Source organism: Danaus plexippus, assembly GCF_018135715.1.
Source record: "Danaus plexippus chromosome 29 unlocalized genomic scaffold, MEX_DaPlex mxdp_37, whole genome shotgun sequence".
Lineage (NCBI taxonomy): Eukaryota > Metazoa > Arthropoda > Insecta > Lepidoptera > Nymphalidae > Danaus > Danaus plexippus.
In genome coordinates this window covers 669281-696693 of record NW_026869858.1, presented here as the reverse complement: position 1 = coordinate 696693, position 27413 = coordinate 669281, and the positions used below count along the sequence as shown (strand labels likewise).

Below are 27413 nucleotides of genomic sequence, written 5' to 3'. Positions count from 1 at the left end.
ATTTCATAGTGGATCTTCTATATGACAGCCCTATTTAATTATATGTATGACTTTTTTTGTACCGAATATTAAAACAGCTCAAAAAAGTTTTTATATGATTCCGTGTTAGTAAAAACATAATAATAAAGGTTACACGGAAGGTAGATTGTTTCTGACTTATATCAACTCAGATATACATTCGGGATGATATCGAAAATTATGTATGAACTATGAATGAATAAGAAAAGTGAGTTTGCGAGTTACATGACTCAGAGGTCGGACTATAATGACGCAACGTCATCAGCTGTTCGGTGTGAATAAACCCTGACGTAAACAAATATATCAAAATAATGAAAATACACGAAATACCATCATTATTTTATTTAGTTACGGATTTCCGGCATTTTTTAACTTGATTTTAAATAAGCATTATAATTAAAATCGATTATCAGTTTCGATTTTTGTGTTTGAGGTTATTTTATAAATGGTTTATAATACGCTTTAAATTTTATGAATTGCTTTTAATTGGATTTATTTTAAAGATTTTTGGTTTAGATAATTTAGAATATATGTAATGAAGTACAATATCGATAAATAATTTTACACACAAAAGTATTACCAACCTTACCATAAAAAATAGATAGAGACAATTAGAATTGCAATGGCATTAAATTGAAGGATAATTTGATTTTGTTTTGATAATATATATGATAAGATTTATGAATATTAATATTAATATTAATACTCATTTGTTTTTTGTTATAAATTTTTTTTTTCTAAAACTATTAAATTATTTAAAATATATATCTGTGTTTTTAAATAGCATCTGTTGCTTATGTTTGACAACGCTTAAAGTTTTGTCATATTCGTTTTCGTAATTCGTTGTATATGGAATGGCGGCATAACCTAATGATTTGTTATTGCGTTATTTGTGTATTTAGGAGAACATTTAAAGTTATAAAGTGAAGATTGTGTCGATAATTAAAATCAAATAATGGCTGACGCGGCCGCCAGACAGTTGCAATATGAATACAAGGCGGTAGGTTATATTACTAATAATTGTGTAATGCAATCATTAGTTTATTTAATCGTATAGTTTCTACCTTAATTCAGGTTTTTCAATTCCAGAATAAAGTAAAAGTGACATCTATTACTATTATAGATGCGTAGAGACTTGTGAATAAAAAAAAATAATTAAATGTCGTTAAAATTACAAATACGACAAATAAATTATAAGATTACAATAATATAAAGGTCCTATTCTTTCCAAATACCATTAGAACTATGTTTATGGTATCAAAATTAAATCTAAAATAATCTCCCCAGAACTCGAACCTTGTACTCCAAGCTGATGTGCGACTCATAGAGCGTCGTGGTCGTGATGAGGCCACGGGGGAGGTGTTGTCTCTGTCCGGCAAGTTGGGTGGCACGAAGATGGGGGATAGAGCTCAACGGACAAAACCTGATAAGGCCGAGGAGAGGAAAGCCAAGTATGTATGAAAAGCGCAACGATGAATTAGTAAATACTCTTCAGTGTAATCTCCGATAGAAATTATTGAACAATATATATTACTTATTAAAAAAAATGTTGATGAAGGCAATATTTATTGATATATTTGTTATTTCTGTCTCAACTAGACGTCAGAAGCGTGATGAGGCAACATATGAGTTGACCAAGTCCAAATCCCGAGCTGCATGGGCAGATGAAACTCCCGGGGCTTTGTATAGACCGAGAGCTCAGCACACTCGACACGCCTACGAGCTGCTTTTAGCCTTCATGCAAAGCGCCTTGGGCGACCAGCCAAGGGATGTTCTGTGCGGAGCTTGCGATGAGGTGAGTCTATCCAATATGAATTAATTAATTCAGTTAAGTCATTAAAGATATTTAAATAAAAAAAATGAGTAGAGGGGTTAGACAATATAATATCTTTTTTATAGATATTATCTACACTCTTAATACTAGTATCCATCGCCGAACTAAATACTGTAAGTTAAAAGTTTTTCATTCCCAAATTTTCACACAGTTATAACATGGGTCTATGAATTATGAACTGTTATACGATTTAAAAAAATTTGAATCTAAAGCAAGAGTTAAAAAATTATTTGCTTTTACAATGTTATAAATGTAGTTGAGATAATTCACACTGTACTGTAACTATGCAAACCTGTGGCAATGAGAGGCTTCACATATATATACATATACACATATATATACATATATATAGACACATATAATCATTGAAAATATAATTAGAATTCATGTAATATGTACAAAAATATATATTGTATATATATATATATGTTAGTGTCTGTACAACTGAATTTGGCATATTTCTCTCCAGGTGTTGGTGGTGTTGAAAAACGAAAAGATGAAGGACCTGGAAAGGAAGAAAGAGATCGAGTTACTCCTCGGTCCGATAGCAGATGAAAGATTCGCATTATTAGTTAATTTAGGTAAAAATACTAATTCAAATAGATCAGTGATTCCCAAACTTATTGTGCCCCGCCTGCTTTGAAAATAAATTGTTCTTTAGCGCCCACAATAGGTCAGTGATTCCCAAACTTATTGTGTCCCGCCTGCTTTGAGAATAAATTGTTCTTCAGCGCCCACAATAGATCAGTGATTCCCAAACTTATTGTCTGCCGCCCACTTTGAGAACAAATTGTTCTTCAGCACCCACATTTTTGTGGCCACTGAAAAACAACTATAACTTATCCTAGCTAAATGTAATTACAAATCACCCTTCACCCTCTACACAACGCCTCCTTTATTTTTTGTGTATCTTACCGCACGTTAGGCTGCAGTGCCAACAAGAAGTTATCACCCACTTTGGGAAAGACTGATATAGAGTAATCAATTATTTGTGTTTTTTATATGAAACCTATATTTTGCAATGATATTTAAGGTATTTGAGATTTTGTTTACTTTTATATTTTTACACTCAAAATCATATATGTGGTTACCAAAAACCATGATTTTGGCCAGATGAGATAATAATTCCATTTTAATACTATGTTTTCTTTAATAATTTAATGAATAGATAATAGCTGAATCTTGCATTATATTTTTTTATCTGTGCTTCGTATAAAGAATGTAATTTTTTCGTATTATCTACATAACACCCTTGACAAATGTAGAAAATATTATAAGTGTCAATATTTAAAGAGAATAAATTTTTAAACGGAACAACTACAGGTTGTTGAGTTGTATCCAATAAAAATATGTATGTGATTTTCTTAATGTGGTTACAGGTAAAAAAATCACCGACTTCACAATAAGTACATCCACCGAAGGCAACACGGAGATCGATGAAACATATGGCATTAATGTGCAGTTTGAGGAGTCGGAGGAGGAAGATGACGAGGATGCTTATGGAGAGGTGGGTGATGCTCTAATCATTGATATATTGCTCATTTGTGATATGATGATGGGTTCGATTTTCCACTGAATGACCTTGAAAGAAAAACTATATATATATATATTATATATAGTAGTTATATATATGTACATACAAGATTTCGTATCTACATAATATATGTTCCTATCACTAATTTATCAAAATTTTAATTTGTTTGGATTTAACCTAAAACTTATTTTGATCACACGTTAATTGTCAACTATTTCCATCAATTCCAAGGTCCGTGATGAAGAGAGGGAGGAGGGAGATGCTTCAGAGGCGGAGGGTGGGGAGAGTTCCGGGGAGGAGAGTGGGGGGGAGAAGAAAAACGCCATACACGCTAATGTAAGCCTTTAACATATTTCCATTTGTAACAAGCTAAGTTTAAGATATTTACAGCTGTTATAACTACAAGCTAAATTTAGCATTTCCAGCTGTAAAAATCTAAGTTTGATATGGTTCCAGCTTGCAGAATCTCCATTTCATATATTTATTTTTTCCAGCTGTCAGAGGAGCAGTCCAGCAAGCGTCGGGACGCGGTCCTCCATGCGATGGATATAGACGCCTACTGGCTGCAGCGGAGACTCTCAAGACACTTCCCGGATGCTATGTTATCACAGGTCAGCTGGAAACCAAGCTCCCCAAACTAAAAATCTTGAAACATATATACTGGCAATACTATTAATATACCAAATAATATAACTTTTGCTCATCATTTTTTGTTTTTTAAATCTTTATATTAAACTAAATGTATAAGTTATGCCGATTATTTAATTTTATAAAACAAAAGATTTAAACCATTACGATTTAACTGTTGTTGTAAATGAACTGAGATTCATATAAGTAGAGCATTATATATATATATTTTTTTTTCCAGGCGAAGTCCTCCGAAGTGCTGCAAGCTCTGGCGGATGCGGCTGATGAAAGAGACCTGGAGAACAGGCTAGTGTTGCTGCTGGGTTACGACTGTTTCGACCTGGTCAAGACGCTCAACAAGTACAGATACACGGGTGAGTGTGGGTGACGAAAATGCTGATCGGCGACCTGGGTTAGGTTGAGGGAGTCGTAATTCTATGAGGTGTCTTTAAAGTATTGTCAAGGGGAAAATATATGCATGCATGCGTGCATGCATGCGTGTATAGAAACCCCCGAAAATATAATTAATTATAGCAATATTTGCCTCTTATTATTTTCGTTTAGTTATTTCAAATTTCGATCCTATGTTTTGATATTTTCAACTATAAATGTATATTGTTCTACTGATGTTGGAACAGGAGAGTGTATTTGATTGTTGTTATTACATCTGTGTGCGTGTGTTTGTGTGTGTGTTATATGTTAAAAAACCTCTATACCATACAAATGTCTATAACTCTATGTACTAGAAAATAATTTTAATAATAATGTTTCCTGCTAATAAGCAATGTAAACAGGATACCTGACAGCAAACACACATACATTCACTTTATTATAATCGCGGGTGACATCGTTTGTATGTATGTGGCTTATCGAGAGACCGACTCAGAACCTACTTAGTGGCAGTTTATACACAACAATCACATTGCTAGGACATTCCAAAACGTTTTCGTGAACATTTCTACTCGCTTAAACATTAACAATAGGAATGTTCTTGTAAACCTTTAACTTATAGTTCGTCCAGTCGTAACGAGATGGCGATGTCGCTAAGTGTCCAGAACATTCTTCAATATTCGCTAAGATGATCTAAAAAGAAAATGTACTCCTTTAATATGATATTTTCAACAGTTCTGTACTGCACGAAACTGGCATCGTCACAGTCTGAGAGCGAGAGGGCTGCTATAAGAGAGGAGATGGCAACAAAACCACACCTGCAGAAGATCCTGGCACAGCTGGACACCGGGAAAGGGGAGGATGAGGTATGATGATGTAGTTCCAGGTGTTGAAACTTGAAATGAAATACCACAGATTATATAAATAATATTTGTAACTATGTATATCTGTCTGTTACCCTTTGACATAGAAACCACTCATTAAAGTCTGATATAATAATTTTTAATATAAATTAAAAAAAATGAGGAAATTATTAAATCCTTGATAGAAAACATATAATGAAAATGTCATTACATCGAGCAGGACTTGAATCTATCTCCTGAATTGCATTTATTTAAATTTTTTAATGAAATTCCTATAAATTATAACTTATTTGAATGATATGTATGTATGTATACATGTTTTTCATCCTCTAACTCGGAAACTACACCTGGATTTGATATATAATAACAGCTGTGTTGTATATTTTCCAGAGCACGGTGCAATCGGAGCAGCCCCGCAAGCGTTCCAGGTCGGTGCTCGAGGGAGGCTGGGCTGGCAGCGTGGCGGGGAACCGGAAACAGCTGCAGCTAGACGAGCTGGTGTTCGCAGCTGGGGCTCACTTCATGGCCAACAAGCGCTGTCAGCTACCACCTGGATCCTTCAGGAAGCAGCGGAAAGGTAACAACCAGCAGACGCAAGCCGACACCAAAGAGATTTCAGCGGTTTTTTTTTGTAAAATTGATATTGGTGGTCCTGCCTAATATTTTTTGATAATAGTCACCACCTCAGAACAGTCTATCGAACATAAAAACCTCGCCCCGGTCGTACATTCGCTTGCTGAGATGACCCGAGTCGCCAGTAAAGCGTTCCGCTCGCTTCACTCGAGTACTCCATTGCGATAGTATTTATGCAGCTATGTGAACGGAAAACTGATAGAGTTCCGTATTCAATGTGACTACACGAACGCGTGCTAAGGTATTGGCAATCAGTACGTATAGGCTCGTAATAGATTACATTTCTATATTCATGAGTGTTAAGGTACAATATATTAAGTGATAAACAGACATACACAGACAAATTATAATTACTAATATATATATATATGACAATAAATAAATAAAATTAATTGCATATACTCTCACTTTATAAACACAAAAAAATTTATTACACAAATAGACTATGTGTGTGTGTTTGAATGTGTGAGTGTTTTCTGTCTGTGTGAGTGATTCGTTACTGAGTGCTATCAGTGTTATATCCCATTGGAAACTCAAAGCCCTCTGAGCGATGATTGTCGTTTAAAAATTAACATACCAGGAATGCCTTTCATGTGTCACACCGCTAGACCGATAGTAATCAGATATGGCTAAGAACATGCGCAAACAAACTGGCTTTTAAATCAGCAAAAATCTCATCGAAATCGGTCGAGCCGTTTAAGAGTTACAACGCCACATACAGACATCGACGTCAAAATTGTGTTTTTTTATTAAATTTAAATGTTATATATATATATAAATGTTTGTTTGTGACCAGGCTACGAGGAAGTCCACGTCCCGGCGCTGAAACCAAAGCCGTTCGAGGAGAACGAGGTGTTGCTACCCATAGAGAAGCTGCCCAAGTATGTACAACCCGCCTTCGAGGGCTTCAAGACGCTCAACCGGATACAGGTGAGATCTATATATAGGGGTAGCCCTTATCAGTAAGGGATGTGAAAAGTGCGTATAAAATTACACTAAAATCGTTCAAACCGTTTGGCAGGACTATGGTGACTAACACTGACACAAGAATTATGATAATGATAAAACACTATAATTCCAGAGTCGCATCTCTACAGCGGCCCTGGAGTCGGATGACAATCTGCTGGTCTGCGCGCCCACGGGAGCGGGCAAGACGAACGTGGCGCTGCTGTGCATCCTGAGGGCGTTGGGCAAACACGTCAACCACGACGGCAGCGTCAACGTGGGCGACTTCAAGGTGGTGTACGTGGCGCCCATGAGGTCGCTGGTGCAGGAGATGGTGGGTCGTCACTCTATATATATCATATGGTTGAGTTCAAAGTTACAGAGGTGGTATCAGTAAGATTTAAAGAGACATGTAACTATATATATATATATATATATATATTTATGTTGCTTTAAAATCTCTAACCTGGGTAAATTTAGTGATTTTTCAGTAAAAACGAAGTTGAACCGATTTTTAACGGTAAATATCTTAAAATGTATAACATCGGTTCAGTTCAAGTAAAAAATAAAGAATCCTGCGCTGTTTTATACCTAAAACCAACATCGGCCAGCTGACACTAAAATCTAGAAAATACCACGTTGGTTCCGAAAAACCAGAAACAAAAAAATATTTTCGACAACTACCGCCTCATAGGTAACACCTAAGTTATAAGATCTAAGGCTTAAGCGAGTATTCATTTAAATGAAACTAATATTTACGGATTACTACGCGTTTTTGTATTATTTTAAACTACGCACTACCGACGTCTCGGTTACTTCACAGCGACCGTGATCACGAGACGAGATGTGGCAGAATAATAAAACAACTCGTAAAATAGTATTTTTTTATTGTGTGTAACACAAATATCACATCCCCGCAGGTGGGCAATTTCAGCAAGCGGCTGGCGGCTTACAACATGAAGGTGTCGGAGCTGACGGGTGACCACCAGCTCACCAGGGAACAGATAGACGACACGCAGCTCATAGTGTGCACGCCTGAGAAATGGGACATCGTCACTAGGAAAGGTAACTTTGGTTGGGAGAGAGGAGCTTGGACGGTGGAGGCGAGCGAAAACACGTTAGATAGGGCCTTAAACCTACACCTGGGTCGCAAGTCCCAGGCACTCTTGAAGTTCAGGAGTTTCGTCTCTTGGGAATCCATGATTAAGGGAATCTTGATTCGTTGATGGCCAAACTATCTTAGTGTGATCGAACGATCAAAAAGTATTTTTTTGAATTACGACTTGAAAAATATTTTGTTTCAAGCAAAAGTTCTCTGTAGTTCTTTGTTTTTTTATAATTTCATTATATGTATATAGTATTTTAAGATATTAAAAATTAATTTATTTCTAAGATAAGTTGATCTGTGTTTATCAATTTGCTGCTACTTCCAGGTGGCGAGCGTTCCTTCACCAACCTGGTCCGCCTCATCATCATAGACGAGATTCATCTCCTGCACGACGAGCGCGGTCCAGTTCTGGAGGCGTTGGTCGCCCGCACGCTGAGGACGGTGGAGCACACACAGGAAGAGGTACCACCCGCCGCCTGATGGACACGTGACTTGACCAGAGACGACAGACGAGACATATAGCGATACAGTATAAAGTACACTTGCGAGCACTTAAATTGGACCAAATCTTTGTGTTGCTCTTAATATTTTTGTTATTGATAGCCATCAGAAGTGACCAGTTTTTGTTGCACCAAGTGTATGAGCTAACTCATACCCACTAAACACCTTGGCAGTTACGCGCCGGATAATATAACCTACCACAAGTACGGAACTAACGACATACCACGCGTTTCATGTGTTTCACGACTAAACGTACGGATCTAGATTTATGTGTGCAAAGCTGAACGTTCTGTAAATACAGAACTAAATAGTAAGCTAAGGAACTTTTGGTAAGCGTCAAATCGGCACATATCGGCTCTAGTTTGAAATGAAATTCAAATAATAATTTATATATACATAGACATGAGCTGGGTTTGAACCAGCTACTAAATAAATAATCTATATATATATATATATATATATAAATATATATATATATATATATATATATATATATATATATATATAGATCCTTAATATTATATTTTTTTTCCAGGTCCGCCTCGTTGGTCTGTCCGCTACCTTACCCAACTACACAGACGTTGCAGCATTCCTCCGAGTCAAACCGGAAAAGGGTCTCTTCTACTTCGACAACTCCTTCAGGTAACTCAATAGTTTCTTACTGGTAACATTTCAAAACAGTTTCCCTAGTAAGAGTTTGCACTATCATACCGAAACTTTGACAGTTTCGCAATCCAGTGTGTGGCGCCCCAGATGGTTTAGGTTCACAAATCACCCCGGCAGACGGCGCTGCAGTCGATGTCTAAGCTATGTAAAACGAAATGTCTGCAACGTAGGTTGCTATATGTATTGTTTTAACATACTCTACATTATTCTCACGGCGCGAGTCGCGGGCAAAAACTAGTAGCAGTATAACTTGTCAATATTATGATTTGTTTATAAAATAACCCTGGTATTAACAGTTACATTAATACTCCACTAATATTAGTTTCTTTATCAAAGTTATATCTATCATTATCAGGCCTGTAGCTCTGGAGCAGCAGTATATTGGTGTGACGGAGAAGAAGGCGCTGAAGAGGTTCCAGGTCATGAACGATATCGTGTACGAGAAGGCCATGGAACACGCTGGGAAGAATCAGGTGACATATTTTATATATATATATATTTTTATGTTTTTATATAGATATAGTGCAGAACCCATCGAGCGAATCCGATCCGACTCGTATGACCGGTTCTATACATTGTAGACTTATTTTATAACACACCTATATATATATATGCGTGCGTGCGTGCGTGTGTGCGTGTGTGGATGTGTTTGTTGTATTAAAGTTTTGCCCAAATAAGTCTATTTACATCAAAACAAAGCACTTTCGTTATGCACACCACTGACAACAATATTAATATATTATAAGACACATAAGTTAACAACAAGCCGGGTTCTGACGCTAGAAAATATAATAATTTCGTTGGTTCTAACTTATTAATACTATATTCCCATAGATATTGGTGTTCGTGCACTCCAGGAAGGAGACGGGGAAGACGGCGCGGGCTGTCCGCGACACCTGCCTGGAGAAGGACACGCTCGGACATTTCCTTAGGTTCGATTATATTGATCTATCATCCATGTGTCTGTGTCTGTCTGTCACGTAATAACTGCTGAACAGATTTTGATCAAACCCCATAGTGATATTTATTGGACAACAGACCACGGCACAGGGTATAACTTATCCCGGAACTCTGTGTAGTTCCCACGGGATGAAAGCATGACACTTGTATAGTATTAACGCTAGACTATAGACGTAGCTGACAGTAGAGTAGTGCATATATCATTTTGTAATTGAAGCGGGTAATGTCGCTGGTAAAACCTAGTATGTCAGAGAAAAATGTATTTTTTGAGAGATTTCATCATTATAACGGAACAAAAATTAAGTAATGTCGGCTGTATAGGTGCTGTTTTAACTAAAATATAAAAAAAATTACAAGAAAAAAAAAAATTCAATCTCTCTGTAACTAAATAATAAATTTATACGTATACAAGCAATTCTCGGAATTGTGCTGCATACAAATATACATTCTTTATTCATATCGGCTGTATCGATTTGGATGAAATTGTACATTATTTATAGAACTTGATCAAGAATATATATTTCCAGGGAGGGTTCCGCCAGCGTGGAGGTTCTGCGTACCGAGGCTGAGCAGGTGAAGAACCCTGAACTCCGTGAGTTACTACCCTACGGTTTCGCCATACATCACGCGGGTATGAGCCGAGTGGACAGGACCCTGGTAGAAGATCTGTTCGCTGACAGACATATACAGGTACTTAATACTATACTATACATAAATAGATTGTATAATAGCATATAAATGTATAAGTTTGTAAAATAAAAAGTGATAATTTTCAAAATTTTTGCATATCTGTCTGTGACAAGTAATCTCTGAAACGGTGGAACCGATTTTGAGAGGGCTTTAGTTGGTAGATAGCTTGTATAGTGAGAAATAACTTACACTACTTAAGTTGTACATTTTTTTAAATATTTATAAATATTTTGATATTATATATATATTATCACATATAATAAAGATTATATATTATTTCTTCCAGGTGTTGGTATCAACGGCTACCCTGGCGTGGGGTGTGAACCTGCCAGCACACACGGTCATAGTGAAGGGGACGCAGGTGTACAGCCCCGAGAAGGGCCGCTGGAGCGAGCTGGGGGCGCTGGACGTGCTTCAGATGCTGGGAAGAGCTGGACGGCCGCAGTACGACACCAAGGGAGAAGGTGAGAAAGAGAGAGACGGATAGATGAGACATAGTAAGAGAGGTCTCTCACTGAGAGCAAGGGAAGGAACAAGAAATAATAATAACAGAAATATCGGGAACAGGAAGGAATTATATTATATATATAGATTTGTAAACTATTTTTACTAGATATCGCATTAATTTCTATAGTTTGATAATTATTTCATGTTTATATAAAATAGTCTATATATATATATGTTTTGTTGACAGGCATTCTGATAACAAATCACTCCGAGCTGCAATACTACCTGTCGCTGTTGAACCAGCAATTGCCGATCGAATCACAGCTCGTCTCCAAGCTACCGGATATGCTGAACGCGGAGATAGTGCTGGGTTCCGTACAGAGCGTGAGGGATGCTGTCACGTGGCTCGGTCAGTTCTCGATAGCTATACGAGCTCCGTGATACGTTTATTAAAATATATTTACACTGTATGTGTTGGCATAGCGCTGGTTCGTAGCCTAAGTTAGCAAAAAAGATTTTTTTACATGCTCCGGCCTAATGGCAATAATGGAAAAATTAGTAATGATAAAAATTAAACAGATTTTTCAGAGGAATATCTATATTTAGCTGTTTAATTTTTAGTGTGAACTGTGCTTATTTTCCATGTAAGAGTAGGGCTATACTGGATCTAGCCCAAATCTATACTTATAGCCATAATTTAAGTGTACCCATTTTGTTTTATCTGTTTTGAAATGTTGATATTTAGGGATCATACCGTATAATTAGGTAAATACTTATTTAAAAAATTTAAATTATTCACATCTAAATGATAGATAACAAAAGTATTCATATAAAAATGAGAAACAAACGTATAATATATACAAATTTACCTGCTATATGCATTATATATGTACATACACAAACAAACAGCCATCTAGTATAATATATATGAAATTGATTAATATACAAAGACAAATAAAGAAATCCAAGAAGAAAATGTAAAAAAATATATAACAATCACCGCCTTGTAATCTACACACACATATACAAGGCCGTCAATAAGCCGCGCCCCCACTCACACATGCCTAATATTATCCCCTCCCCCAGGTTACACGTACCTGTACGTGCGCATGCTCCGCCAGCCCGCTCTGTACGGTGTGAGTGAGGACAGGCTGAAGGACGACGCGTTGTTGGAACTTCACCGGGCCGACCTCGTTCACACCGCCGCCTCGCTGCTCGACAAGTATATACATACATTACTAAGAGTTAGGAATGTGCACGGTATCGATAATAGCCGTTTATCGATAACGTGCCAATGATAACTCACCAATTCCATCATTCTGATTGGTCGGCTTAAAATATAAAGAGATAAGCGATTATGTCTGTTTTGTTACGCCCTTCACTAGACGGCTTGATGAGACTAATAAGTGCGAGCGAGATAGGTATAGAGAAATGATTTATGGCTCGTCGACCCGCTTGTTATTTCGCGTGAAAGAAAAATAAGATAGCGTTGGCGGTAGATGACAAATAACATGACTTACTGACAGGCACTTTCATCACGTCACGGCCGCTGTAAAGTAATCGTAACTATTATGTAGATTTTTTTATCATAAAAAACGCGTAGTAACCGGAAAATTTAGTCCCAAATATATATAGTGTGTGTGTGTGTGTGTGTGAGAGAGAGAGAGAGATATTCCAGCGCTCAAAATAAATACAAAATAATCTACAGCAAGTCCAGCCCTTCATTCAGGCGATGCTAGCTCGGCCGGCCTATCTATCTCTGCCAACAGACATTACTTCATCAGCAATAGACGGTTGACATTTTCCCAGAACATGTATATCCGTATTATAAACGAAATTTTCTAAGAGACAATCAAATAAATATATGTATGTTTTTTATTATAATAATAAAATGCGCGTTGAGCTCCGAAAATATTATTTTAATTACAATAAACACTCGCGAAAGTAGGACCTCATTAAATAAAATAATTACCTAAGGTTTTTTTGATGTTTTTGTATAGATATAGTGCAGAACCCATCGAGTGATTCCGACTCGTATGACCGGTTCTATACATTGTAGACTTATACTATAACACATACCTATATATATATAATATTACTCATATTAATTTTCAGAGCCGGTCTAATTAAATACGAGCGGAAATCCGGTCACTTCCAAGCCACTGAGCTGGGTCGTATAGCTTCTCACTACTACTGCACCTATGAGACCATGCAGAACTACAACCAGCTGTTGAAGCCCACATTGGCTGAGATAGAGTTGTTCAGAGTGTTCTCGCTGTCCGCTGAGTTCAAGCACATCACTGTCAGGGACGAGGAGAAGCTGGAGCTGCACAAGCTCATGGAGCGGGTGAGCTAATTTAGCTATATATATATATAATTAAAAAGGAATTAGTACTCAAATCTATCTCAATATAATTCTCCGCAGGTTCCTATACCTATCAAGGAGAGTATAGAAGAACCGTCAGCCAAGATAAACGTGCTGCTGCAAGCTTATATATCACAGCTCAAGCTGGAAGGCTTCGCCCTGATGGCGGATATGGTGTACGTGACGCAATCAGCGAGTAGACTGCTCAGGGCTATCTTCGAGATTGTGCTGCATCGAGGTCAGCTTATATTAGTCTTAAATGAATACCTACTACTATATATATATATATATATATATATATATATTTGCCATTATATTAGTGCATCAATCAATTGTAATTAATACAACGATTGACGTGACAAGACAATTTATTAATTTCCTCTTCCTATAAGATAATTGTTGCCAGCAGGTGCCGCTACAAACTAAAGATTTTGTTGCCATTATAAAATAATAACACCTCCGCTCAACAAAATCAAAAAAAAACTTACATTTATACAACAGGCAAAATACCTAACTTTTTCATGAAATAAAAATGTTTCACAGAACCCAAACTTTTAGTTAGAATATCAGCTGGCATTTCAGCAGTTTGTAAATAAGAAATCTTTACATAATTATTACTTGCAGCTTCTCTAACGAAGTGATATCTTATATCTATGTGCTTGGATCTTCTATGATACATAGGATTCAAAACTAATTTTTGGGCACTTTGACAATCATTGTACAAAACAATAGGATCAGACTTTCCAACAATTTCACCCAACAAATTCTTTAAATAGATCGCTTCTTTACTAGCCTCAGACATAGATATATATTCTGCTTCTGTACTGGACAAAGCTACATTTCTTTGTTTTCTACATTCAAAAGATATTACAGTATTTGATAATTTAAAACAATAGCCGGAATAAGACTTTCTATCTACTGAGTCTGAACCCCAATCTGCATCTACAAAGCCTTCAATATAAAAATTATCTTTTCTAAAAACAAGACCATAATTTTTTGTATTTTTTAAATACCTCAATACTCTTTTGGCATGTTTCCAGTGAGTCTCGTTGTATGAATTGTTAAATTGACTAAGATAACTTACACTATATGCTATATCCGGTCTAGTTAAAACCGCTAGATACATTAGTCCTCCAATAAGTTGCTGATAAGGATACATATTACAAACATTTTCTGATTTCTCTAATCTTAAGTTTATCTCCATTGGAGTTTCTGCAGTCTTACAGTTTGACATATTGAATCTTTTTAACAAATTCTCTACATACTGTTCCTGATCAAGAGTTATTTCATTTTCAGTTACTCTAACCCTTACACCTAAACACTGTTTTACCTGACCTAGGTTTTTAATTTTAAATTTATTACTCAATTCCTGAACTAACTGTTCTGTAGCCTTGGTACAATTTGAGAATACAAAAAAATCGTCTACAAACAATGCTATTATTATTTTAACATTCTCTTTAAATTTTGTAAATAAACAGGGCTCATAATCTGACTTTTTATAGCCTAAATGAATTAAATAATCATTGACTCTTTGATACCAGGCTCTGGAAGACTGCTTGAGACCATAAATGGCTCTCTTAAGTTTTAACACTTTTTTATCATTACCATTATTATTATTACACTCAAACATAATAGGTTTTTTCATGTACACAGTTTCAGTTAAAAAACCATTCAGAAAAGCAGTGGTTACATCTAAATGACTTATATCTAAGTTTAACTTAGCTGCCAAAGCAAATAACAGTCTTAATGTTGAATACCGAAGCACAGGGGAGAATGTCTCATGAAAGTCAACACCCGGTGTCTGGGAGAAACCTTTCGCCACTAATCTTGCTCGATACCGAACATTATTTACGCTGTCATATTTCTTTTTAAATACCCACTTGCACTGAATCACTGAACTGTCCTTAGGATGATCTACAAGCTCCCAAGCCTCATTTTCTTCAAAAGAGTCCAATTCCTCCTTCATCGCTGCCCTCCAGAATTCATTTTCTGGTCCATTGAGAGCTTCTGCGAGTGTTATTTCTTTGTCATTGCAGTCTTCACATTCGACAATACACAAATTATTAAATCCATAACGGTCTGGTGGACGTATTACTCTCTTTGGCTTGGATTGTTGTTGATTTAAGTCTACAATTGTAATCTCTGAATCTGGAGTTGTATCGAAGAAACTTTCACTAGAATCACTTACCGAAGAAGCTTCTATATCTGGCACATAAGTCTCATCTTTTCTATCTTCTTCTCCATCTTCCTCTGAGATGTAACTTTCTTCCCCATACTCATTTTCCTCCGCTGTAGCCTTGCATTCTATAGGTATTTGAATCATTTCTGGATCATTGGTAGCCTCCATGATGATAATGTCTCTGCTAGTTGTTATAGAATTAGTACTAGGATCATACACCCTGTATCCCTTCACATTTTCTGCATATCCCACTAGAATCAGCTGTTTAGACTTTCTGTCCCATTTTAAACGTCTCTGTTTCGGGATGTGCACCATTACTTTGCTACCAAATATACGTAGATGGCTAATATCGGGTTTCTGGCCTGTCCATACTTGATATGGAGTTTCGTTATTTAGTCCCTTGACAACAGATCGATTCCTTATATAAACTGAAGTATTAACGGCTTCTGCCCAAAACTTTTTATCTAAATTGGCATCAAAGATTAAACACCTGGCCTTTTCTACTACTGACCTATTCAATCTTTCACACATGCCATTCTGTTCGGGCGTGTACGGATTTGTTTTCTGATGAACAATTCCTCTCTCCTTCAAATACTTCTCAAATTCTAGACTACAGAATTCTCCTCCGTTATCTGTCCTTAGAGTTTTGATCTTTTTACCTTTCTGTTTTTCTGTCATAGTCTGGAACTCCTTAAAATATTTGAGTACTTCACTTTTCTCTTTCATAAAATACACAAATGACATTTTGCTGTAATCATCCACAAACAAAACATAATATCTGGATTGTCCGATGGATGGCTTCTCCATAGGACCTCCAACATCTGCGTGAATTACCTCTAGTACACCCTCAGTCTTTGACGTACTATGCTGAAACGGTAGTCTGGCTTGCTTGCCTTCACAACAAATAATACATGAAGATTTACTTATGTTTGCTTTTTCTGGGAATGATATACCTTCTACAGCCCCATTTTTCATTTTGTTTAGACTGTCACTATTTATATGTCCTAAGCGTCGATGCCATATATCGCTTGATGCTACTGCTGTGGCTGCCAATGTTTGTTCTGTCTGTGACTGTGATGTTATTAACTTATACACCCCATCAACTAATTCTGCTTGGCCAACGAGTTCCTTCTGTTGATTGTATATGTAGCAAACATTTTCCTTGAAAATTACACTGTTGCCATGTTCAATCAACTGACTCACAGATAGCAAGTTGGTGGTCAACTCTGGTATATACAAAATATCTCTCACGACGACGTCATATTCCACTTCGTTCACAACTGTAACGATGTTTACGTCGCCAGAACACTGCACGGGAACTTTCGTCTGGTTTGCGATAATAATTTCTTTGGTTTTGGGTAATTCCGACACATTTACGAGGTTATGTTTACATGCTGTCATGTGTTTACTTGCTCCGCTATCAATGTACCAGCTATCTCTATTGAATTTTCCGGTAAGAAAAATTGCATTAAACGCATTTGTCTGTTTTCTTTTTACTGTTTCGGCCTGCGGGCACTGATTTTTATAATGTCCGCTTTGTTTACACCGAAAACATTTTATCGCCTTCTTTGACACTGATGACATCTCTGAGCGAGTTTGTGAATGGTTTTGACTATGGCCGCTTCTAGGGTTGCCATTTCTCACTCGATGCCTTCCTTTCGCAATAAATGCACTCTCGGAGCCGGAAGTAGTACCAACCTCCAAACACATGTCCATCAATTTCGTTTTTATGACGTCTGCACTAACCTCAATACCGGAATGTTCTATGGCCATGATCATCGGCGCATATTTTTCAGGTAATCCTGCTAACATCAGAGCACCAATCCACTCATCGGTTATTTTGAAACCTGTGCCTTGAAGCCGCTGACTCGTTTCGACGATCTGAGTTACATACTGTGTCATTGTCTCGCAGTTTTCCAGCCTTATTTTAATGAGATTTCGTAGTAAACTTATCTTCCTTGTGTAGCCGGAATCATCAAACATTGTTCTCAAAGTATTCCATAATTCGTACGCTGATACTGCCTGCTTGATGTGCACGTAAAGTGATGGATCAATGGTCAATACAAGCTTCGCTTTAGCCTTCGCATCGTTAACTAAATCTGCTGCTGAAGCCTCTGCCGATAGCTTTTGTTGTATGCACGCTGCCATGCCTTCTAATACCAACACATTTTGCGCCGCAAAACACCAATCGTCATAGTTCTCGCGTCCTTTTAACTTTGGCACGTTAGCTAAATAGTTCGACGACATTATTACCACAAAAAACAATAGTGAAACTGTACTTTTTACTAAACAAAACTTAATTGGTTTGGACTGGGCCCATAACCTGTAATTAATACAACGATTGACGTGACAAGACAATTTATTAATTTCCTCTTCCTATAAGATAATTGTTGCCAGCAGGTGCCGCTACAAACTAAAGATTTTGTTGCCATTATAAAATAATAACATCAATGTACTGAAAAACCTCAAAATTTCAATTAAAACGTCAAAATCATTCCACATATGCAGACCGACCTCTGACCCGTGGAAATCTATGAAGAATATAACTATGAACCGCTCACACATACAGTATAGTATATATGTATGGGTCTTTTGATATTGGTTATTTTGTAGGCTGGGCGCAGCTGGTCGATAAGACGCTGGCTCTGTGCAAGATGGTAGACAAACGGATGTGGCAGTCCATGTCACCGTTGAGACAATTCAGGAAAATGCCGGAGGAGGTAATTATAAGAAATACTAATTTTTTTTTCTAACTCAATCTTAGTAGTAGCAGTTGTACCTTTAAAGGTATATTATTTTTTTATCTACATGCAGTATGTATGTCTGTGTGTGTAAAACATGTAACTAATAAGGAACGGTAGGGATAAAATTATATATTAAGCTGACATACAGACGAGATAATGTGTTTATATTGTTACGAGCTAGGGTTGGATTAGAAATATGAACAATAGCTAATAGTTCGTCCAGTCAACACGAGATGGCGCTGTCGCTAAATGTAGAGAACATTCTACTATATTCGATCAATATATGTTAATATAATAATTCCAGGTCATCAAAAAGCTGGAGAAAAAGAACTTCCCCTGGGAGAAGCTGTACGAGCTGGGCCCCAATGAGATCGGTGAACTGGTCCGAGCACCCAAGTTAGGGAAGATGATACACAAATATGTACACCAGTTCCCCAAGTTAGAACTGGCAACACACATACAGCCCATCACGAGGTCCACACTGAGAGTCGAACTTACTATAACACCTGACTTCCAATGGGATGAGAAGGTTATAATACTCAATATATATATATATACATATATATATATATATATATATACATACATATATGTAGCTATATATATATACATATATACATACATATTTCTTGAGCCGTAAGCAATTTTGTGCAATGCATTGCATTGTATATTGACATAGCAGTCGGCTTGCACTAAGATGCCTGATAGTACCTGTTTGGCTCCCCACAAATGTAAAGAAAATATATCTTAAGACAGTAATATATATTTTATTATGCATATAATGTATAAAAATTGTTATACTGTCTCAATCAAAGCCACAGTAAACAACTAGCGTATTGTTAAATCAATTTCATATCTCTATCAGAGGAAGGGAGGGAAACTATTACGAAAAAAAATCACTGCCGTCTGTTCTAAATAATTTTCATGTAAATCCATGATTTTTCAATATATTTTAAGAATCATTATGAAAGACCCATCAAATAATATATATAAAAAAAAAAATGACGTCTAGATCCACGGCCAGTCTGAAGCTTTCTGGATCCTGGTCGAGGATGTGGACTCTGAGACCGTGCTGCACCACGAGCAGCTGCTGCTGAAGCACAAGTACTGCCGCGACGAGCAGCACGTGAAGCTGTTCGTGCCGGTCTTCGAGCCACTGCCTCCACAGTACTTCCTCAGGGTTGTATCAGATCGGTGAGCCATTGTGGTTATAGTTTTCGCCCGTGACTCCGCATGGAGTTAGGAATTGTCGTAATTAATAATGAACAAATCTGTTTAATTTTTGTATGTATTTAATTCGTATTTATATATGTAAACTGACACGTCTTTGTCGTAGCATATATATATAGTTGCGGAGTTTAATCCAAATCGGTTTAGTAGTTTCAGAGCTTTGGTTACACACACACACAAATTCCGTCTATATGCGATCAAGTCTCCGACACCTATAAGTGTATAACTTCCAAGAAAACATGCTTTTCTGCTGGAAATTCAACGTCTTTATCGAATACCGTAAAAAAGCAGCAAATATTCCTTATTAAAACTGACAAAATGACATACGCCCTATTCCAGGTCAAGTAACGCCCTAGTCATGTACATTATATGTAATATCAACTGTAATTTCCAGGTGGATAGCCGCGGAGACGCAGCTTCCAGTGTCATTCCGACACCTCATCCTCCCGGAGAAAAACCTGCCGCCCACCGAACTTCTGGACCTGCAACCTCTGCCGATATCCGCCCTCCGGAACGAGAAATGGGAACAGCTGTACAAAGACGCCTTCCCGCAATTCAATCCAGTGCAGACACAGGTAAGAAAATATACAGGGACATATGAAAAATAATATTAATTTTAATTATCTATCGATCAAATATATCTCTTTATATAGTCTGTTACAAGATACTTTATTATCACACTAGATGGCGCTTCTTTTGGCTAACACATGTACTAAATCGAAATGTACATTAATTTCTCTCTGAAGCCAATCACTAAATCTTACACGAAGTCGGGTGCATAAGCTAGTATGCTATAATTATAACCAAAGACCTCCCTAACACATTATGAATCCATGTTTTCCAGGTCTTCAACGCTGTATACAACTCGGACGACAACGTGTTCGTGGGTGCTCCATCAGGGTCTGGCAAGTCGGTGATCGCTGAGCTGGCACTTCTCCGACTCCTGACCCACAGCCCAGCCTCCAGAGCGGTGTACCTGGTCCCTCATGATGCACTCGCTGATATAGTGTTTGCGGACTGGTATCACAAGTTCGGTGCCCGCTTCAATCTGAAGGTAAATTGTTTTATAATAACATATAAGGGCGCGTCCATAAATTTTGCGAGGTATTTTTTAATTTTCTTTCCCTCCCTCCCCCCTTGGTGAGATGTCGTGAGCTTTTATTCGACCCCCTCCCCCATCCTCTAATCTCACCTGTTTTTTTTTAAATGTGGGTTTCTTAGGTAAACCCGTTGGATTAATATTTTCAAAAGAAAAAAAATTTAGCTTCGTTTTATTATTTACGACTATTCAAGACTAGTAAACAATAAAATTAGGGAATGATAGAATCGTTTTACGCTTAAGATTAAATCTTAAGACCAAAATAGTATAGGTTTCTTTTCTTCAGAAAAAATATTGCGTGATATTTGCAGAGCCCCCCCCCCTCTCCAACGTAAGGTTAGATCAGATTTGACTCAACCCACTCCCCCCTTAAACATCACACGTATTTTAGGAACGCCCCCTAAGTCTGATGGGGTCTGGTCTAAGATTTGCAAGGAAGAACCAGTATATATATACATATATACTAATTTTACTTGTATACAACCATATATGTCTATGTTCCAGGTTGTCCAGCTGACCGGTGAGACGGCTACAGACCACAAGCTGATCAACAAGGGCCAGATCATAGTCACTACAGCTGAGAAGTGGGACGTACTGTCTAGAAGGTGGGGATATACTGACGTATTTTAGATGGAATTGACGAATCTAAATGAACAGACAGACATACATGTTCATTGATTTAGTGTACTAGCATAGAGTTATACAGGAATATAGTTCACATATCTGTATAGATTATATCATAGAGATCTGGCCTATATACAGGTCTGATAACATATATGGGTGTTAAAAAATATATGGAACTGCGACAGGTATGAGCGGCACCGCCAGGCAGAGCTAGTATATTATCTTAAAAATGATTGCAATATATCATCGAGTTCAGATTGTTATAGTAAGTCTAACTTCTGGAACTGTTTCCAGGTGGAAGGTCCGTAAGAGCGTCCAGAGTGTATCGCTGCTGGTGGTGGACGCGCTGCAGCTGCTGGGCGCGCACGAGGGACCCGTGCTGGAGGTGGTGTGCTCCAGGATGAGGTACATCGCCTCGCAGACAGGTCGGTCACGGGAAGTGTGTGATAGTTCCACACGGACCTTTATACTGTATATCAGCGGTTCCCAAACTTATTTTGTTACGCCCACTTCGAGATTAAGTTATTCTTTAGCGCCCACATATTTTTAGCTACAAAAAAATAACTATAACTTATCCTAGCTAAAGGTAATTACAAAACACCCTCCAGCCTCTACACAGCGCCCCCATTTTGTTCTGGGCATCTTACCGCCTATTAGGCCTTCACTTAACTCACTTTGAGAGAGACTGCTGTATAATGTAGATCTCATTGTGATGAAAAACTCTTTTCAAATTTCCTTCAGGTATGCGAAATTAATTTAAAACTACATGGTGTTCACAAACAGTCAACTTGGACTTCTGAACAGCTGTTCTGCATACTGTATAATACTCCTCTAACGCTGTAACCTCTGTATTTCCAGGTCGTCCTATCCGTATCGTGGCTCTGTCCCTGCCGCTGGCGGACGCTCGCGACGTCTGGCAGTGGCTTGGCTGTAATACTAACAGCGCCTTCAACTTCCATCCCAGCGTCAGGCCGCTACCGTTGGAGCTTCATGTTCAGGTAACACCTGTCGGAAGCCGCATAAGTTCCGCTTCAATAATAATGATCCCCATTAAATTACTATTGCAGGTTTTTTATCTGTGACATTTTGATCCGTGTAACTATAACAGTTCATGGGTTACAGCTCAGTGACGATCACAGACGGATCTATAACAGAATCCTGGCAAGAGGTTTTTGGTCTTAACATTCGAGTACGGAACCCAGTTGAGGGTAATATTTTATTTAGCGACTCAAGTCAACTACGGATATGATCTCGGCAACCGAATGTACTATCGAGTCGAGATGTTTTTGTTCGATAGCCCAGTTATCTGAAGTGGCTTTTATCAAAAAATATAAGATAGGACCATCAATTTGAATTTTAGGGCCGGGAAACGGAACCCATTTACAAAAAACGGCTGAGGTGGCTTCACTAGACTTAAAGAGATTTTTTTAGGGCCTAACTAGAATATAATGCGAAGGTGCATCTCCTAGTATACACTATTTATATATATATATATATATATATATATATATATATATATATATATATTTAGTTTATATAAAAATAATAGACATACGAGTACAACTAACGACATCTAGTACGAAAAACTTGTATCCCCTCCTTACATTTCACTGCTTTGAAAATTTGTTCGTTCTTAGTCAAATAAGGAGCAAGTTGTTTTATTATTATTAAGGTACTTGCTACGTAAGCGCGATATATTAAAAAATAAACGAACATCGTCGGGGGAAAAGCGTTGTATGCATGAAATATCACATGACGTGTAATTCCTGATGTCACACAAGAGATGGCGTTGCTATCCTAATATCGAGGCAATTATAGTCTGAGATATATGTAATAATTTCTAATACGTAATTATTATCATAATATACATACATATAAGTAAGTTTCGTAGTTTTTGGTCTAGTCTCTGGCGGCTCTACATAATGTACATTTCTCTTCAAGAAAATATATCCTCTAATCCATCTCTACTCAGGGCTTCAACATCTCCCACGCGGGGTCCCGCCTAGCGGCCATGACCCGTCCCATCTACAATGCGATCCTCCGCCACGCGGGCTCGCGTCCCGTGGCGGTGTTCGTCCCGTCCCGGCGACACGCTCGCGTCCTGGCAGCAGACCTGCTAGCCCTGGCCGGGGCACACGACACGCCGGGGAGATTCCTCCGCGCTCGCCCTGACCTAGTCCAGCCCTTCCTTGATAAGGTGCAGGATAGGACGCTCCGCGAGACGCTAGCAGCTGGGGTGGCGTATCTGCATGCTGGGGTTTGTGCTGGAGATCGCCGTGCAGCGCTTCAACTTCTGGAATCCGGCGCGGCCCAGCTGTGCGTGGCGGCGGCTGAACTGGCGTACGCCTTCACCGCTCACGTCCACACCGTCATAGTGGCTGATACTAGTGTGTGAGTATATTACACCTGGATATACAGGTCATTCTGACTCCAGTCTCATATCGACTGACTGTAAATATAATTTTAGGTGTAAGTACAATACTTGTGCATATATTACTTTGTTAGCCATAAACACTGAAACTATCTTAATTTAAAAAATACATTTATTTTTTTTTGTGAGCTAATTAGGATTCAAATATACGATAAAGGACGAAAAATTAATGGACTGAGAAGGATTCTAGCCTGGGACAGCGTTCCTAATGCACGTAATAACTGTACAGATAAAAAATATGTATGTCTGTTATGTCTAGTGACTCGTCGTTGCGAGGAATAGAGCAAATAATTATTAGGCATAAAAAATTTAATCAAAACTATTACACTAAAAATAAAGATTGTTTCATATAAGAATTATGTTATATACTAGCCGTTATCCGCCGGCTTGGAGTGGTACAAACACAGAAGTTTTAAATTGTGATTGTTTCCCCCCACCCCCGCTATCATTATTGCGGATGAGTTATTATAATATTGGCTCATAGATAACTTCTACATCAGATACAGAAGGTCCTACTAGAGCTGCAGCCTGCGGGAGCTGTGATTTGTTAACGGGAACATTTCATTAGTGGAATTAAAAACCATTCTAAGCTGACCTCCACTCGACGGAAAGGATATTCCTATGTTATTATAGCTATTAATTAATTGATTACTTACATTTTCCAGCTACAACGGTAAGCTGCACTGCTACGAGCAGTACCCGGTGACGACGGTGCTGCAAATGCTGGGCCGGGCCTGCAGACCTCTGGAAGACGAGCACGCAGTCGCAGTACTCATGTGCGCTCAGCATCACAAGACGTTCTTCACGAAGCTTCTCAATGACTGCCTACCCTTAGAGGTATCTACTCCACATACGTTATATATACGACATATAGGACATTTAAAAATTCCCAATTAATGTCCAAAGTACATTGAATGATAGCGTCGGTTAGAATTTTTTATCATCTGTTGCATTAAAATGTCAGCTTCAAGATGGCCGCCGTTTGTCAATTATTCGCGCCATTATCATCAATGTTGCCAACATTAAAAATTTCATATAATATGAATAGTATTTCTACACACTAACATACAATGTATATATATATAAAGTCACCTCTAAATTAAACGAAACCGCGGGTCGTAACTATTATTATTAAATCACCAGAGTCACTTGGACCACCGTCTCCACGACCACATGAACGCTGAGATCGTGACAAAGACGATAGAGAACAAACAGGACGCGGTGGACTACCTCACCTGGACCTTCCTCTACAGGAGACTCACGCAGAATCCCAACTACTACAACCTGCAGGGGGTCACGCACAGGTACAGGAGCGAGAGAGAGAGATAGCTATATGAGAGAGAGAGAGACGAATAACGTAAAAGTCTGTAAGGATATATGTATTGTTTGGCACTCTCCGTGTTTGTTACACTTCAACACAAAAAGAACCGAATAGATTTTAATAATAATCTACTATAGAATAGATCATGTGTCTGAGTGAATTAATATATAATAAAGGAAAAAAAATGTGTACATACATGAGGTAAATAATTTTATTATCCTAGGCAATATATATTTATATATATTGGTATATTTTCCAGACATCTCTCCGATCACCTGTCAGAGCTGGTTGAGTCAACCCTATCAGATCTGGAACAGTCGAAGTGTATAGCCATCGAGGATGATATGGACCTGCAGCCTCTCAACCTTGGAATGATAGCCTCCTACTACTACATAAACTACACTACTATAGGTAATATTAAAAATACACGTACAAAGTCACCGGCAAAGCTTAGTAAGAAACCTAATTTATTGCTAATTTTATTATAATAATTCCCAGAACTGTTCAGCTTGTCTCTGACTTCAAAGACGAAGATCCGAGGTCTTCTAGAGATCATATCTTCAGCGGCGGAGTACTCCGAGCTGAGCGTCAGGCATAGAGAGGAGAACGTCATTAAGACGCTCGCTGCCAAGTTAGTGCATCACCCACCACCCGTATAACAGTTACCAAAACCATTCACGGTTCTAATATATATATGTATGTCTCTCCCTCAGGGTGCCTCACAAATCGTCATCGCCGACAGTCCGCTACAACTCCCCCCACGTGAAGGCGCACGTGTTATTACAAGCTCATCTCTCCAGGATGCAACTTCCGGCGGAACTGCAGGCTGATACCGCCATTGTGCTCACTAAGGTATATGAGATTCGTGCTACGTCACATCCTGGAAACCTTGACGTGTGACGTCATAGACCGTAGCACTAAGAGAGGTCCAAAAAAGGCATTTTTATCATAACATTATCGATATTCTTATCTTTTTCTACTCGAATGTACTCTCAGCGAGAATTATAATAGCCAAAGAGAAAAATGCCATAAAGTGTTTATATTTAAAGGTTTGCTCGGGAGTTTCGTCAATTCAATAATAGATGGCGCTAGTTGCTACTAGTGCCATTTTGTGTAGTATAAAATTCACCTCACGATATCAATTTGTCAGTATTATCCTACCCCCAATATTATTTGTTAGATCATTAAGTGTTTTTGCACTAAATTGTCTACCACAGTCTGCTATAACAAGATAATTCATGTTGCTTGGTGAGGCCATTTTAAATTAGTAATTATATATATATATTATTATTTCCAGGCTATACGTTTGATCCAGGCGTGTGTGGACGTGGTTTCCAGCAGTGGCTGGCTATCCCCAGCTGTTGCGGCTATGGAACTAGCGCAAATGGTGACCCAGGCTATGTGGGCGAAGGACTCCTACCTCAAACAGCTGCCTCACTTCACCCCGGAACTGCTCCAACGTTGTTCCGAACGCGGGGTTGATACGGTCTTCGATGTGATGGAACTCGAGGATTCAGCTCGCACGGAGCTGCTTAGGCTCACGCCGACGGAAATGGCGGATGTGGCTAGATTCTGTAACAGATATCCGAATGTTGAGCTGAGTTATGAGGTGTTGGATAGTAGGAGAGTGAGGAGTGGTGGGCCGGTAGTGTTGAAGGTTACGTTGGAGAGGGAAGACGAGGTGACGGGGCCGGTCGCAGCGCCTAGATTCCCGCAGAAGAGGGAGGAAGGTTGGTGGGTGGTGGTTGGAGAGCCGAGGACCAACAGCCTGTTGTCCATCAAACGGGTTCAGCTTGGGCGATCAGCTACTTTGAAGCTGGACTGGCTAGCCGGCGCGCCGGGACGACACACCTACACTCTGTACTTCATGAGCGACGCTTATCTGGGAGCGGATCAGGAATACAAGTTCAATGTGGATGTGTCCGATGCCAGGTCACCGGATAATGCAGACTGATGACACACGTTAATACTATCAGCGACAGCCTTAAAATAATAATGATTCACTAAGCATAAACAATAAAAAATATATATGTTTGTCTTTAATTTCTTCCTTGATAGTTTGGTTTAAAATTAAATAGAAGAGGCGGAAAATATATCAATTAGGACTATTTGTGATATTGCTACAGATAATCAGCCAGGCGCTAGACTAAATATGTTCGAATATTAAAATAACTTATTTAATATCAGTAGAGCTATTTAACCAT

The 27413-nt window shown here is 38.3% G+C and overlaps 1 protein-coding gene across 1 annotated transcript; it reads left to right on the top strand.

The window, feature by feature from the left end:
• The first annotated feature begins 851 nt into the window (after positions 1-851).
• Positions 852-27252, top strand: LOC116776786 (U5 small nuclear ribonucleoprotein 200 kDa helicase). The gene is made up of 38 exons (XM_061529209.1): positions 852-1018; positions 1306-1469; positions 1618-1813; positions 2322-2433; positions 3232-3359; positions 3618-3722; positions 3881-3997; positions 4255-4387; positions 5139-5269; positions 5657-5843; positions 6696-6829; positions 6981-7178; positions 7765-7909; positions 8278-8414; positions 8989-9095; positions 9475-9592; positions 9954-10051; positions 10607-10769; positions 11056-11233; positions 11464-11625; positions 12303-12438; positions 13332-13563; positions 13642-13819; positions 18374-18480; positions 18809-19033; positions 19517-19698; positions 20129-20309; positions 20579-20788; positions 21338-21438; positions 21752-21882; positions 22316-22455; positions 23430-23848; positions 24554-24725; positions 25032-25192; positions 25469-25620; positions 25708-25840; positions 25923-26061; positions 26507-27252. The coding sequence occupies exons 1-38, from the start codon at positions 974-976 to the stop codon at positions 27161-27163; spliced, it is 6414 nt and encodes a 2137-aa protein (XP_061385193.1). The 5' UTR covers positions 852-973; the 3' UTR covers positions 27164-27252.
• The last annotated feature ends 161 nt before the right edge of the window (positions 27253-27413 follow it).